General features: G+C 39.8%; 1 protein-coding gene across 5 annotated transcripts in view; it reads right to left on the bottom strand.

Moving 5' to 3' along the window:
* Nucleotides 1-15,212, bottom strand: part of adgrb3 (adhesion G protein-coupled receptor B3) — a 253,558-nt gene extending 238,346 nt beyond the window's left edge. For 3 of the 5 annotated variants that reach the window (XM_041789905.1, XM_041789907.1, XM_041789906.1), the window contains exons 1-2: nucleotides 14,749-15,212; nucleotides 12,426-13,194 (exon numbers count right to left, since the gene is read on the bottom strand). In XM_041789905.1, the coding sequence (XP_041645839.1) occupies nucleotides 12,426-13,179 (754 nt within the window). In that variant the 5' untranslated portion in view covers nucleotides 13,180-13,194; nucleotides 14,749-15,212. The remainder of the gene's footprint in view (nucleotides 1-12,425; nucleotides 13,195-14,748) is intronic. The other 2 variants (XM_041789908.1, XM_041789909.1) reach the window with 2 other exon arrangements.
* Between the last annotated feature and the right edge of the window lie 2,088 nt (nucleotides 15,213-17,300).

The following is a 17,300-nucleotide window of genomic DNA, read 5'->3' as shown; positions in this document are numbered from 1 at the left end:
CAATCAAAAATGGGCCGTGCACCACATTTGGCCCCTGGACCATAGTTTGGACACCCCTGTTCTAGATCATCTCCTGCCACAGGCGAGAAGTGACTAACTCTGCGGATAGCTTCACTCATGGTGCATAAGTGTTTAACATAAAAAACACCAACAATCCACCAGAAACAAAAGCAAAAGAATCCCATCAGGGATCACTGTACGACAGGTAACACCTAAAATGCATTTAAACTCGCTGCACAAGAGCATGATGGGAAAAGTCTGCCAAATGGCAGTGGTTGGAGCTCAGATCAATTTACTCTACACAGTTAGAATAACACTGAGTGCATTAACACTGTCAAGTAGCTCCAACACTGAAGGCCATTTAAGTCATAATGAAGTTACAGTTACTCTTAGAGTTAAAATCAACTGAAATGCTTTTACATTGAGATCTCAACACTCCGGTTTTTGCTGTGCAGTAATCATTAAATAATCAAACATAGCAATGGAGCAGGCATACCACACAGTAACATGGAAAATTGTTGTTAATATTTTTTTATATGATTTAGTTATGTTTTATAATTTTAAAAACTGTTTTTGCAAAGAAATCTACAAAGACGCTGGGAGTTGATTCATCAGACTGCTTGCCTCTATTGATAAAAAGTAGGGCTGAACGATTTGCAAAAATAATCTAAATGCAATTTTTTTCCCAATATTGTGATTGCGATTTAATAATGTGATTATTATACAGTTCCTCATCTTGTGTTTTTTCCCCAACAAATTCAAGCAGTACTAAGTAACTTTAAAAACGCACATTGAAATTCATGAATATATTGTAATTCATGAACTATATTTCCAATTATAGTTATTGTTCTTATTGCACACATCTTGTGGGAGACATACACACAAAAATCAGGAATCAAGGAAACAGTTCATTCAATCACGCAATAAAAAGTTGACAGTACCACCCATTCTTACAAGTCCAAATTTCAATATCAGGTATGACCTCCTTTTGCTCGCACCAAATCCACCACTCTCCGAGGCATAGATGTTATTAGGCCATTAATCGGTCTCTGTGGGATCGCCTGCCATTCCTCCTGAAGAGCTGTACGCGCCTACACGTTTTTAGTCAACAATTTATCCCATCCCTATATTTCACTCACCTACCCAGTTTATACACTTGTGAGTACAACTCTCATGAATTGGTCTGTGGTTGAGAAAAGGCACAATCAGTCATGCAGAACAAAGGTGTATTGTGTGTCTGAGAAGTTGTTTGAAGCATCGGAGTACATCTCATGACAATTCAAGCAAATTTTACAATGTGCGTTTTTAAAGTTACTTCCTGCACTCAGTCAGGAACACCCGCATCATCATACATTTAACTGTTTTATTGCAAAATGGATGTGCAGTTTAACTCGGCAGAGACAGCTCTGATCAAAAGAAGCTCCCTGGGTTGGTCAAGCAGATACATTTATGACAATGTATATTCAAAACAAGAAATTTTTCCAGATGAAATTAATCTATAGTAGCATGAGTTGGAATAAGAGAGAGCTTTAAGCTATAAAGGAGGTGGCTGGGGTGGAAAAGGGGAAGCTTTGCCAGCAGCAGCTTGGTGCATCTGCATTAAGGCAAGGATAGATTAGTGAGAAGTATGGCATATTTAAAATGGGCTGCTATATTGAGAGAAAAAGCTGTGATTGGCTGCCAGCTGATTGTGGCAGGGGGTATGACTTCTGTAGCTAATGCTAAGCTATGAACTGGGGCTAAACAATGAAAAAATACATGTAACTGCAGTTCAGTTTGCTCATAATACAAGTTTGTTATTTCTTTAAGTGGGATAATCGTTTTTTATGTCACTTGATTTGACACATTTCAAGTTAAAGAAATATTGCAACTTCTGTGATATGTAAATTGCAGCAGGCTACATTGCGATTTAATCTAATTTGTGATTAATTGCCCAGCCCTGATAAAAGTGACTTTATGCAGTTATGTAGAAAATGGAGGATGCATTGTGGTGTTGAATCGAATCATTGGCCTGAAAATCAGACTCCAATAATGAGACTATCTGAGTCAACTGAGCTGCCAAGCTTTTAGAGGCCTCTTGTTATGCAGAATACACTTTTTCATGGTTTTCTAACAAGAACATGTGACCTTGGTCAGTATTTTCTTTGAATAATTGCCTGTGACTTCCAAAGAGAAAATGCACACCCCTAATGGGTAGCTGTACAAGAACAACTTCTATCTTTCCAATCCATTAACTATTGGTATAAAATAAATACCATACCAAGCCTCCTGAGATAGACCCTATACTTTATTGTACCATAAATTTGTAATGGCTGGAAAATGGAGACTTTTGTGGCTCAAGAGAGCCCATTTGCATCCATGTGTGACTGAAGCAGACTTTAAACATGGCAACAGTTTTTGTGGTTTCATATCGCTGTGTAAAATGACTCAGAAGTCACCTCAGAGGCTCATGAATTTTTATGCCCTGAAACGGCAAACAGGACCATTTGAAAAATATGCAGTTTATATAATGTATGTATATTTTTGAGCCTCACACAGAAAAGAAATGTTTGCTCTCTTCCAGACTCCATTATCTCTCCTCAAAAATCACAGCCCTTTGGAAAAGTCATTTCTGGTTAAATGTTTGACCTCATTTTAGCTGTTTTGTTTTTTGTCTCAAAACTGTCTGGAATTGGCTCAGACTCTGCACCATCTTTCTTTTTTGACAAGGGAAAATTCTGACAGAGACAAAGAAGATGGCTGTCACTTCCCACTGACGCAGGGTCTTGCAGTCTATCACACTTTCTGTGCAGCCTCTGGAGGTTGAATATGGAAGAACAAACAAAGAAGACACCAGGGAGGAAATATAGCATCGGAAAACTCCGAGAGCCAAAGATGAGGAGGATTCAGCCCAGGAATACAGAGGGAAGAGGGACACTGGCCATTCTGGATATTTACTATAGCTGAAGACAAATAATGCATGTCTAAGATAAAACAAACAGATTCTGTGCTGTTGAGCTGAGCTCCCTCCTTCACTGAATTGGAACTAAAATGGCCTCCAAGTGTACTGAACAATGGGGGTGAGCATAATGCAGTGTGACTACTGAGTGACTTGACTGAGATCCAAAGTGAATAAAAGGCCCCACTATGTGAGGCGGCGAGGCTGAGCTGCTGCAGTGCTCAGGACTTTGGCGGGTGACAGTGCATTAGAACGCTTCACACACATTTCATTTGCCAATAAAATCCTATTGCCATTTTCCACATGGCACACGGCTGTGTCGTCAGGAGCTGTAATGATAAAACGAGCATCTGCAACCGCGCAAATAAGCATCTGCGAGGAGTCTTAAAGTGGATATAACCTTCATATTAGCAGTAAAGAGATGTCACATTTATTTCCCTCTTTGTCATTTTAGTGCTGGTTGATGTTAAGAACGCCAGTTTAAACAGAATTAAATTCATATAAACATTTTATACAATTTATTAGGGCTGGGCCATGTGGACCCAAAATCTTGTCTCAATATTTTTTTGCTGAATGGCGATACACGATACAGATCTTGATATTTTCTATGTACAAAATAAAAACCAGAATTATTAACTTGGATATGAGTCTCGTAAAAATCAAATCGAAACCTGTTTGGTTAATTGCAACAAAAAATAGAAGTCCTAGCCATCCAATATCTCTTTTATTTATACAAACTTGCAGACAAACTCCTTAATGCTCACCTTGTCTTGGGGTCAAAATGACTCACCAACATCTTTATGTACTGCAGGATTTTGTTCTGCATTTATGGTGTTATTTTATCCTTTTGCTCTTAAATAATACGTGAAAGTGGTGCAAAGTGGTGAAAGTGGTTCCATGCAAAATGCTTTTTGTATAAAAGTCATTCAAGTAGCTTTATTTTAGGTAGAGATGCACGTTATTATTGATGTTATATTTGCCAGAATGGACAGATATGAACATTTCTGCTAATATTTACAATCAATCTTTTAGTTATTATAATCTGCCTTTATCAGCTGTAAATACTGGCTATACTAACAAATAAGTTAGTGGAGTTTTAGGCTGAACCAGCAGACCTAAGTCAGCTTAAGTCTTTCTCCTCATCCATCATCTTTCCTGACACTTTCAGGTGTGTTTTAGGGACTGAGATTTGTTAATTTGTTCATCCTCAAACTTGAGATTTTGTTTGAAGGAATACAGTTTTAAGTGTGAACTACATTTAAATATTCAATATCATGCAGTCCTAATTTTAGTAGTTCAGTAAAGGCGGGTCACTTTTGGACGATGAGAAAATGCAGAATATTAACACAGCGAGAGTTAAAACTGCCATTCTTATATAATTAGGTTGTTGAAATGTCTTTCCTTTTAAAGCTAAATTATGCATTTTTCCTGATAAAATGTTTTTATGAGTTTAAAAAAAGGGTTTACTCCAATGTTATTTAACCCCTTAAATAACATTGTATCATTATTGATACATACTTTTATGAGACCTCTATACTATCAGCATGATTAATAAATCACTTAAAACCCTTTGAAATACAATCAGATAAATGATAAAAATGCCCACCAGTGGATTATCAATTGCCAAAAATGCCTAATGTATCAAATGTGATACATAAAAAAGTGACATTTTATGGCAACTTTTCTTTTTTTGGATTTCAGTAGAAGGTTAAATAAACCTTAAAGGTTAAATAAGTTCCAAAAAACAAAAAAAAGAGAGAGAATTCTCTGTCTTGTATTTGATTTATCAGGCTTTAAGACAATGTTTATTAGTTGAGGTCTTACATTACCTCAAATATTTCCAATACAAACAGAGAAACTCCTCATTTTTATGATTATAAAGGGGCGTGTCTTGTTACAACAGCTGTCATGACAGAGCCACCGAAACAGGCATGACTTGTTTATCACTGCAATGCAAACAATAGATGTTAGGTGAAAGACTGCCGCATAAAGCAGAACTTACATTTTGAATTGAGGACTCTGGTTTATAAAAACAGTGCTCCATATGGTGTATTTACTCAGCAGTAAACCAACATTTTGGTTTCATGGATGTATTTGCTAACAAGGGAGAAAAGCTGTTAAAAATGCCCTTCCTGGTTCGTGCTGCAAGCAATCCCATAATTCTTTGGGTAAGTAAACAACACCAGGAAGGACACTTTTAACACCTTTTCTCCCTTATTATAAGAAATTTGTCCATGAAACCAAAATGAGCAGCACTGTTCCCTGTTCATCACATTATTATTGTTTTACCCCCAGGCAGTGGGATTCACATACTGTGTTCAAATACCATGTGATCAAAACGATAAATCCTTTATTTCAAAGTCCCAAAGCTTTGTGATCTTCAGTCTTTTTTTAAACCAAAAGAGAGATAAAATTGCACAAATACAATGGCAACACTTTGGGAAGAGTGGGTGTAACTTGCAAAAACCACCTCTCGTCAGTTCTACCTACTTTTCTAAGTGTAGCCAATGTGTTGCAGAGCTTTTCCTGCAATTTTTGAAAAAACAAAAAACTAATATTGGGTCTCCAGGACTTCTATTTCTGGTCCTGTGGTATCAATCACTCCCATTTTGTTCAAACTAACCATAAAAATGCCCCTAAAAGAAATTAAATAGAAAAAATAGAATGATAATTCCTCATTTGGACTGATCCTTTAATTTATTTCCTTAATCCCACCAACACAGAATAGTGAACCCATATCACAACATTTAGGCCACCATTAAGGATAGTGGATTAAAGAAAATAATAATTATAACAAATTAAAAAGGACAATAAATAAATGAAACACTAAGTTACATTTTGCTTAGTTCGTGTGAACATCAGGCCTGGCTTTTTTTTTTTCAAATCAACAATAATATATTGATGTAAAGAATATTGCTTTTTCCCATGTCTTATTTGAAAATGTATCAGTATACCTTAAAAAGTGGATATATTTCCTTGCCCATATCTTCCACAGTGCTGTATACTGCATGATATAAATCAGATTTCAAAGTGTGAACTGTTCACTCTAAAGAGGAAATCAGATGATCAGGACTGAAACGTGTGATGTCACTTCTAACCCACTTTCTGTACCAACAATGAATTCAGAGGCCAACTCTGTGGTCTCATAAAATATTTATCGGAACATTTTACACCAATATGAGCTTCACTTCTATGTATCATTATCTGTTTTTAAACGAAATTACAAAAGCCATATCTCCTGAAAGCATCTCTCTGTCACTGCAGCACTTGTCATCTTTTCCCGCTTTTACCTACAAGTCAGTGACAACAGGAAATGGAAAGCGTGGGCAGAGATGAGCTGAGCTATATGAACCGAGATATCTGATAGAATCAAAATAAGGTTTGAATGAACCATTTTGGATTTTCATTATATAAGTATTTCTCTGTAAAGCAGGCTCTGCAGTGACAATATGTCAGGAAGCAAAAGGCGATTGTTGCGATTCTAAGAACCAGAGTGGCACTAACATCACTGTCCCAGGCTTCATTAACAGGGAAAAACCTCGGAGGACATGCAACAAAGCTGTCAGACAATGAGACTCCTTGACCCTGATCCTTGAAAACTGGCAACAAAACGGGACAAGAAATGACACACTTTTCCCATAAGCCAAGGGCGGTCCTGTACACTAAGCCACAATGCAAGACAATGCCTCATGATGTTGTTGCTTTCCTGGAGGCGAGTGCAATTTGTGGATGATTTGAACGTTACAATTGTGAATTGGAGGATTTAAGCTTGCTTTTATGTAACCAATGATAATACACAGGATTGGAGAGAGAAAGGGCGGATATCTGGGTGAGAAGATGCTTTGCTTGTAGTTCTTATCTGGCGCCTGCATGCCTCTCCATCATAGGCTGTGAAAGTATTAGACAAAGTCTGAGTCACACCATCCATTTGGAAACTGAAGATGACTTTTAAAACCAGTCTGTGGTGGCCTACCCAAACAAACTTACAGTCAAAAAGGTGTAGCTAAGGTAGGGATGCACACAATTGTCCAGCTAAACATTTAAAGTCAGATCCCTTGGTAGTAACAGAATTGGTTAACATAATATTTAATATCTTTTCATCAATTTAGGCCCATAATCCCTGTCCACCTAAACATTAAGGCAGCTTCCAGTCATTAGTAGCTATGCTAATGTCTACTATCATGCTATTTGATTCAATGTAAACAATGTTGAACCGATAGCACCGATGGCATCTCGTAGCTTGGTTAAATCTAGAAAATGGGAATAAAGTTGTATGTAGACTGTGTCAGGTTTTATACTAACATCTACTTCAAGCATTGAGGGAGGATTTTCTGGAAAGTGGAAGCCAACCTGCAAAGAAGATTGAAGGCTGGTGGTGCTAGTACTGCTAACGTTGGTAGGGACTGGAGTTTGAATTCAACCTACCACCGTGGCTAGTGGATTGAAACATCTACCTGCCATTCTATTCTCTAAGCAGCATTAAGTAAAAAGATATAATAATCAAAGCCCTGTGGTTGGTGGCAGGTGCTACTTTCTCACCCTTCTCTGGATGTGCTATTAAAAGTATAAAGTCAGATCCCTAGGTAGTCGACACCAGAATTATGTTTTGGTTTAACTAATTCTTTATATTTTTAACATTTAGGCCCACAAGCCCTGGACAAACACTCATTCTGAGCTGCAAGGTAGCTGCTTACTGCTAGTAGCCACTGTAGCTGTTCTTGAAGACTACTGCCGTGCTGCCATGATGTTCTTTATTTGGATTTAAACAGTGAATTTCTAGCATCTTATAGAAAAAGTACACTCTTTTGATCTAGAACATGCAGATAAAGATGTTTAGAGGCTGTGCTGAGTTATAATCGCAAACTACCAAAGTACTGGGTGATATTTAGCACAGGATTGAAAACAGCAGCAGCAGTGCTAGCACTGTTAACGTTAGCTTTATACTGTAAACCAGCTTGGCACCATTAAAGGTGCATTGTGTTATATTTAGTCTAGTAGCATTTAGCAAAGCAAACTTGTTAAAAATGGAATATAAAGTAACTTTAATCTAAGGACTTGGAATAAATTTCAAATAGCTACTAAAACAAACACTGTCACCTAGCAAACATTAGCCACAATCTTTGAACCAATCCTACACCTTTTACCAAATGCTGCTGTGGTTTGTAACTTTTTTCTGGATGTTTACTTTAGAAACGTCGACTAAAGGCAATCTGAGTTTTTTGATTAAGATGTGAAATAATTCCCCTAGGAATTATTACCTCACTAAAATGAGGTGAATGCTAAGCCTCCTAACAAACAGCTACATTGTGCTGACTAGCAGACATATTAGCCATGCCCCTAATTGCCTTGACTTGTATCTTCCTCAAAAATAAATGGACATGTTATTAATCAGTTTAGCCCCAGGACAGTGTGTGCCCATAAAGACATGAACCCTTTCCACCAAAATCGATTTTGAACCAGACTCTAAACAAGCTTTATCTACTACCAACCAATCACCATTTACAAAATCCTGCTGCTGTGGTTTGTAACTTTTTTCTGGATGTTTTCTTTACTTTAGAAATGTCGACTAAAGGCAATCTGAATTTTTTATGAATCAGATGTGAACTAATTCCCCTTGGAACATTACTAAAGTGAGCTGAATGCTAAGCCTGCTAACAAACAGCTACATTGTGCTGGTTAGCGGCCATATCAGCCATGCCTCTAATTCTCAATCTTTCAAACCAAAACAGAAAAGTTATTAATCAGTTTAGCCCCGGGACAGTGTGGCAACTTTAAGAAATGAACCCTTTCCACCAAAACTGATTTTGAACCAGACTTTAAACACGCTTATTTCTACTACAAAACTAGGCATTTTAACATGTGGTATCGTTGACTGGTGCTTTTTTAGTCAGCCTCAAGTGGACACTAAAGGAAATGCAGTTTTTTGCACTAAGGCTTTTTTCTCTGCACTACTTACACTTACTACCCATTATTTCAAAATAAAGGCCCTTGCAAAGCTCAGTGGCTGAAAGTATGACTACAAATGTTAGTCAACTGATTTTTTCCTTTAAAATTACGAGACAAAGGCTAGTTAAGAATAGATCTTCAGTTACAAAACTTTGACAAAGGTAAGCCTAATTATCATCAAGGAGACGAAACAAGACTAAAATAATAGTGCTGGACAGTTAGGATGACCAAACATCTCAGTTTACCTGGGACAGTCCTGTTTTTAGGCTTTGTGTCCAATGTCCCTGTGAAATACATATAACACTAACATGTTCTGTTTTTGGACAACCCCTGTCCAGGGTTGCCAGGTCTGTGTGACAAAACCAGCCCAATAGTTGATAAAAACTAGCCCAAAACTAGCCCAAAACTAGCCCAAAACCAAGCCCAATACTGAAATTCAAAATAATACAGTAAAACCTCTGCCACACTGCATATATTGCTTGATTGCCCGCAGACATTCTGCTTCTCGGTGGGTGGTGTGAATGTCTGTGTGCCATGTTCCATGTTTTCCTGCCTCTCTGCTTGCTGTTTTAGTTGTACTTGAGTGTAAATAGAGTAGTTTGTTCTGCTACAGAAATTAAATACTCATACACAAGACAGAAAAATGGGTCTGCTCAACCAGCGGACAAAAAAATCTACCCGTGGCAGTATGTTGAAAGTAGCCTAATTCCGTGGGAAAACCATGACCTGACAACCCTGCCCCGTCCCAGTTTTAGCCAATGGAAATACCGAAACAAAGCGCATTGTGCTGGTTAATAATCATATCAGTCATACCCCTAATTGACTTGCCTTGTATCCCTCTTAAAACCAAAATGGACATGTTATTAATGACTTTACCTCCAGGACAGTGTGTGTCCTTAAAGACATTAACCCTTTCCACAAAAATCAACTGAAACCAGACTTTAAACACAATTATTTCAACTACAAAATGGGGCATTTTAACATGTGGTGTGCGTGTCACTTTTGGTGCTTCTGCAGCCAGCCTCAAGTGGACACTCAAGGAACTGCAGTTTTTTGCACTAAAGCTTCATTTCCTAGCACCACTTGTACTTTCTACCTATGCTTGCAAAATAAATGCCCCAGGCAAAGCTAAATTTGTCACAGCTTATCAAATCTGTGAAACCTCCCCCACCCAGCTTTTACCTATTTTTAATTTGCCACCTCTGAAATTTTGATTCACACTGCCGAATCAGAGCACTCACTGGATTAAAAGCCTGAAACAGCGTGGACACGTCATCCCAGAGCAGACAGTCACTCATTCACCTATGGGGCAGCTCAGAGTCATCAGCCTACTTGACTTGCATGTGTGGGATGTGGGAGGAAACCCACACGAAAGCAGAATAAGAAGAAAAAAAAGAGCATCAGGGAATTAAAGCTGTCTTGCTGTGAATGCGCCACTGCACTGCTTCCTTCTTACAACTTTTATTCATGAAATGGGAGAAAAAAATGGTCAAAATAAAACTGCATAAATGACTCATCCTAGTTAGGACATCTGTGTTGGTGTCTGTTTAAATGAAGGCATGAGGACTGTCCTTTGTCGGCATGATCACCCTGATTATTAGGAGCTTTCTAATATTTGTCATCCTCAGAGGGAGTCAGAGGCTGCTTGGGCATTTCAGTGGCATGGCTGGAGTATACAACCTCCAGCCTCTGCCGTCCTTTGATGTGCTCTGACGCCATCCTCCACCAGGAACTGAGAAGATCAAAGAGCAGCGATTTTATCAAATGGAGCCCTTGTCGACTGTTTGTAATGCTTTATTCTTCATCAGGAACACCCACACTGTCATCGTGATTCCACAGGAGACGCAGTGCTCTTTTAAACCCAGTGGTGATCTCCCCCCGTTATCCAGATGAAAACGGATTTATTCAAACCTCCCATCAACCCGCCCTATAAATAGAAGCTTGTGGAAAATCTTCTGAGAGGAAAAAAATAAGCTGTGCTCTTAAGCTGTTATTAACATGCTGATAGAAAAATGTCAAATGTTATTTAGGGGGAGGGGCTTCTTTTTGTTAGACTTCCTCGTGATATTTGTAATTTAAACAGCAGATTCATTAATTGATGGGATTATCGGACAGAAAAGGCAGCTGAGTCATCCTCTCTGCTGTTGCTGCACATGCTACTTGACCGCAGGGCGAGTTGTAATGGTAATTTGCATCAGTGACTGCATGCATTATTGCTTAAGGGCTCTACTGAAAGGGTAGGTGAACGATACTTAAAATGAGTTTATCATCCAGCTTGATGGAGGCTAACCACTTAATAAATCATGTGGAAATTTAGAGCAAGAATAACTCTTACAAAAGCACTGAAAATACCCAAGGCATAGTAGAAGCTAGTCAAAAAATGTGATGCAGCAAATGGCTTTTTGATTAGAAATCTGCCACCTGTTCTCCAGGGTTCTATTATAGCAGCTGTTATTCTGGTAAGTATAGCTCTGTAACATTTGTGCTCCTGTTTTCCCCCAAAAAATCTAAAGGTTGACTCATTATTTGTGGTTCAGCGTGCCATGATGAATGCCCCTCCTTTGTGTCTCCCGGTAAATGCACCTCACCTCAGAAGAATGCAGGGAAGATTCCTCTGGGGTTTGTTCTCTGCTATCTGTTATAATGCAAGCAGCTATGTGTCAGGCAGGGCTCCCTTTGTAATTCAAAGAGCTGCACAAGTGTGTTAAGTACAAAATAAACCCTTCCCCATGCTACCTGGTGACACTAATGAACAGAATCACTCCGACCGCTTACCATAAAATGTTCATTCAGGCGTGTACAATTGGGTGCAGGTGCAGGTGGTGCATGTATGCATTTACACGTGTGTCTGCAGATTACACCAGTTTCTATGGTCACGAGAGCTCAATTCCAACAAAACACGTTGCATTGCTCTATGGCAACACTGGACAAGTAGCCCTTCTTTTAAAGAGAAAAGTTTAATTCCCACCAAATTGTTTTAATTATTAGTTTTAGTTGCATTGCATGAGCAATGTGATCCAATCGGATGCTGCAGCATCCATGATCCCAATGGTTCCATGTGACACAGGAGCCATTAAAAGCCAAAAGATGCCTTCACATTGGTTCGTCTTATTAGGGATGACATAAATGTATATAAAACACAGAAATAATCTTTGGATTTGCAGCCATTTTAACTCTGTGCTGATGTGTAGAAAAACAGCCATTTTAAATTCACAGCAATGATAGTGCATTTTGAATTCAGTCCAACCAAATAAAAGACCCCTTTTGATTTAATGTGGATTTGGTTTGTGCTGCTGTGGTCTTTACTACACCCAACTCCTCTGGCAGCTTTGTTTTTGACTCATTCCTGAGCCAGTCTACAGATCTATGTGTGCTCTTTGTTTCATGGGCCATCACACTTCAAACATGCAATAAGGGCAGAGAAGGGAGTGATTGACGTGCACATTTAACTGACATGATTACTTTCTTATCTATGCATACATTAAGTCCATTAAAGCTACATCTATGTCAGCATATAGAGGGAAGATGACAGGATACTCACCTTCTTTAGGAGGCCGTTTCACTTCTGCACTCAGGTTGCAGACCTGCCCAGCTTGTAGTTGGGGAGACAAGCAACCCTCCGTTTGTGGATTTAAAGGTAAAACCACGTTGTTGAGCATGAGCATGCTCTCTGATTCTCCATCGCCTAAATGCTGAGGACATGTGCATTTTGAGTACACGATCCCACACGTCTCCACCGTCCCTTTCTCTAGTTTCAGGCAGTTTTCCAGCCATGTACAAAGCACTTGACACCCAAACTGGCTGGGGCTTGCCTTGTTCAGCACCAAAAACTCCACAATGGACTTCTCCTCCTCATCCAGCTTCTGCGGCGTCAATCCGTTATAATCATAAGGGAAAACTCTCCGGAGTTGAACGAAATTCTTGTCATACAGCAAAAATACATAAATATTCTTTGTATCGCATAGGTACACTATAGACTCGTTGACTTTCAGCAACTCGTTGATCTTTTCGTGTGAGTAATGATCAAACTGATAAGCAAGCAAAGAATATTCAGAGCAGCTCAAGTCTCGCTTGTATAGCTTCAGGTAGATGCTGTATTTGGTAGGGTCTGGGTTCTCCAGCGTCCATGTACAGTTTGTATAGTTTTTAGGAAACATTTCAGTCACCGAATATGATCCATAAATGACCCCCTTGACCAGAGTGGAACACCAATAATCTTGGGCACCAGTTAATCCAAACATAACCAGAAGATAGGTGGAAAATATATAAATCAACAGGTTTCGAACAGCCTTCATCCTATGTCATTTGGCCTGCAGGGAGAGATGGAGAGAGTCACACAGGAGGGATTTTAAATCAGAGGACACACAAGGCATGATGGATGATCGCTGTGAGGTGTGATTGATGTGCTTCGCGTGTTTTTTATCACATTCGGCCATGAAAATGGGGGAAGAAAAGGCACATTAACCCCAGCAACATGTCTTTTGCATCCCCATCCTGCCTCCTTTCTTACTTTACTTTGTGCAAACATTGCCACCTTGTGGCTGCTCTTGCCATTATTTATTTATTTATTTATTTTAAAGGGGGGGGGTGCAATAATGTGAGTCATTTAGACGTGTATAATTGGGTCGTTTTTGGTATGGCACTATCCCTACAGATACATTCATGGATAGAATTTAATAATATTTGACTTTTGAGAGAGAAGGCTTGGCGTTAAAAGTCTGTGCAGGGTTCAGGAGGCTGTGCCATGCGACTGCTCATTTTTACGCAGTAACCAGGATCTTTTTTTCGCTCCAAATCAAGCTGTTTTCTTCGTGATTTAGTCTGTTTCCCCACCTCACACGACAGTTAGATAACACAAGGGAGTCAAATCCACAGACTGAAATTGTCTGTCTGCATGGTCACCATGGCTTCTCCTCTCTTACCCCCCACCCCCCCTCTCTTTCTCTCTCCCTGCGCGCAACTACGACTTGCATGTCTCCGAAATTCAGGGCTTGACATATTTGACAATGCAATTTGATAAAGAGCCAGTGTGCGTCTCTGTGCGTGCATGCATGTTTGTGTGTTTGAGCTGGCATGCCTGCGCGCGCCTTAGTGTGTTTGTGCGCGATGGAGAGAGAGCGAGAGAGGAAGAGAGAGAGAGAGAGAGAGAGAATGCAATGCGATGTCCTGATTGCTTTAATCCTACAGGCAATGCAGCTGTGAGCAGTGTCACACAGCAGCGCGTGCGTGTCCCAAACTGTGCATGTGCACGTGTGTAGGCGTTGAAGTAGGCTATAGATACCAGAGTCTGGAGAGGAGATAAATTCAACTTCTTCTCATTTTTTGGGGGGTGATAAAAGCTGCACGTCACAGCACATTAGGAGAATAAACGCGTTACATAAAGATTTGTGGAAGCTGCTTTTAGTCGCGATAAATCCATATGATTCCACATCACTCCCTGCAAGATTCACGACCGAGTCTGCACGAGTGGGGGGGGGGGAATCAGTATTCTGGAGGGGAGAAAACAGTCGTCAAGAGACGCTGATTTTATTGCCGGGGCTTCTAAGAGCAATTTGGTCTCGAGAGGACATCTGAATATAGAGGCTCGTGCTCCATCTCATGCAGTGTCAGTTCGACGCTCTGCGCTTTAAAGTGATTTTTGCCTCTTAAGAGAGAGATCAGCTCTTTAAAATCATCTGTTAAGCACCCTGCACTAATACGAGGGGATGAAAGCTCCAAAAGCCATCATGTTGAATAGACGGGACACATATTTAACACGGGGAGGCGAAACTTTAACAGACGGATGGCGTATGAAAATGACATTCTGAGCACATCATCACAATAATGACAGAAATCATCAGTGATAATAATAATAATAATCTTACCTTACACTGCGGAAGCTATGGCTATTTTCCCAACATACTTGACCACATCCTTTATAAATAAATTCTGCAGCCCTCCTGTGAATCAATACTCCCCATTCCCGACGATACAAGTCCGGCGCAACAAGATGCTTCAATGGATGAAAATAAAATGCGTTACACTCCGGTCTGCCCGCTCATATCCCCCCGTCTTCTTCTTCTTCTTCTGGGTTTTTCCCATCAAAACGGAGCGCAACAACACACGCCAGCCACCGAGAAAGAGGGAGAGAGAAAAGAGAGAGAGAGAAGGGGGGAGAAAGACCGAGAGAGACACCCAGAGAGAGGAAGAAATTCTTGGAGTGATGAAAAAGAAGAGAGCAATTCTTACAGTATTACCATGAATTATTCCTCCACGTTTCTATTTCTACTCCCACTGATGTGTTTTTTTTTTCTTTCCTCTCCTGTAAGTCGCACAAACCCCCCCTTTGGAAAAAAAGGGGGGAGGATTTACAAAAAAAAAAAAAAAAAGATCCGTAGTGGGTGGATGTGAGATGTTGGGGGCTAGTGAGTTACAACAGAGAGAGAAATAGACGCGCTTTGCTCGCTGCTTGCAGAGCTCCAGGAGCAGGCTGCAATATCACGTCACACTCTCAGCCGCTAAGATAAAGCACGTACGTACGCTTCTTACTGCCGCTGCGTCTGGCACCACCAATACTTTCTTCCCTGCCCTCCTCCTTCCTTCCTTTTTTTTCTTTCCTTTATCCTCATGTATGCCTCCCCTTAATTCGAGTCAAAAGGGTTTTCCCCCCCCTGAACTGGACCCTCTCACTTGTGCTCAGACAACGCTGCTGCATCTTTCTCCAAATCAGGAATACTTCATGGATTTTAGAGGAGATGAATGATGGTAAAAACAATCCACGGGCTCTAACAGTGGGATATGAACGTTTGCTAATTCTTCCCTCCTCTCCTGACGGGTGACAGCCGCTCTTGTTTTGACTCCTTCACTGGTTGGTGGTGAATTTGGCGCTGCACGTCCTCCTGTTCCTGCTGGAAGATCTCACACTTCTCAGGCAACTTGTGCTCTCTGTAGGAAAGTTGTAGCCCTGCACCTTACAGGTGCAGCTTGCTGTCTTTTTGTGTGTGTGTGTGTGTGCCTGTCTTCTTCTTGGGCATGCTTGCTCTCAGGGGAATGCATTGTAGTAGCCTAAGGTATATCCAAGGTAAGGATGGGGTGCATTTAACAGGGATGCACAATATTATTGGCAGATATGAACATTTCTCCTGATATTTGGGCTGCACATATTGGCAGAATATGCAAATGTAAGGGCTTTTAAGCAGACATACCTCCACCTTTTCTTCACCCTTTAGCCTTAAACTGTAAGTCGTGTTCAGAGGACTCAAGTTTGAGGTCTCAACTACAGCTTGCACTTCATAAGTGTTTTTTCAAGCATCCCATCAGGATTGGCCCAGTTAACCAACCTGAAAACCTGTTGTTTAGTCAAAAGAATTAATTTTATTTTGAAAGTACGCTCCACATAAAAGGGTCACATTTTAATTCAGTGTTCTACAGAGCTCTCTGTCTATCAGCAGGTTGTTACTCTGCTGCTAATGGCTCTCACAAAGGCAGATGAAGCTTGGTTTTATTGAAAGGATGCATTTTGCTTTTTTTTTTTCAAGGAATTTCTTTGTTTTCATGTCTGTTTCTAAAGCTTATCACCTTTCACAATAAGAGCACTTAGTTAATTCTAGTACAAGAGAAACTTGGTATTCCTTACAACACTGGACACCAGTCGTTTAGTCAGGAAAACTGAATTCATTTTGAAAGTGCACTCTTCATTAAAGGGTCACATTTTAATTCAGTGCTCTACAGAGCTCTATGTCTATCAGCAGGTTGTTATAGTACTGTTTGTGGCTCTAACAAAGGCAGATGAAGCTTAAGAATGCATTTTGCACATTAAACCAGAAGAATATCTTCGTTTTTGTCTGTTTCTAAAGCTAACTACCCTCCACAGTGAGATCACTCAGTTAATTCTAGTACAAGAGAGACTTGGTATTCCTTACAACCCTGGAAACCTGTTGTTTATTTTGTTTATTTTAATTCAGTGCTCTACAGAGCTCTATGTCTATCAGCAGGTTGTTACAGGTCTGTTTGTGGCTCTAACAAAGGAGGCTGAAGCATAACGATCCATTTTGTACATAATACCCAAATAATTTATTTGTTTTGATGTCTGTTTCTAAAGCTAATGACCCTCCACAATAAGAGCACTCAGTTAGTCTGTTTTGAAAGTACTTGCCACAAAAAAGGGTCACATTTTAACTCAGTGCTCTAAAGAGCTCTATGTCTATCAGCAGGTTGTTGCAGGTCTGTTTGTCATTCTCACAAAGACAGATGAAGCATAAGAGCACATTTTGCACATTATATCCAAATAATTTATTTGTTTTTATGTCTGTTTCTAAAGCTAATTACCCTCAACAATGAGAGCACTCAGTTAATTCTAGTACAAAAGAGATCTGGTATTCCTTTCAACTCTGAGAACCTGTTGTTTAGTTGAGAAAATTCATTTTATTTTGAAAGG

The sequence above is a fragment of the Cheilinus undulatus genome, linkage group 6 (genome assembly GCF_018320785.1).
Source record: "Cheilinus undulatus linkage group 6, ASM1832078v1, whole genome shotgun sequence".
NCBI classification, from domain to species: Eukaryota; Metazoa; Chordata; class Actinopteri; order Labriformes; family Labridae; genus Cheilinus; species Cheilinus undulatus.
The sequence above is the reverse complement of the archived record's forward strand: the minus strand, read 5'-3'. Positions and strand labels throughout refer to the sequence as shown.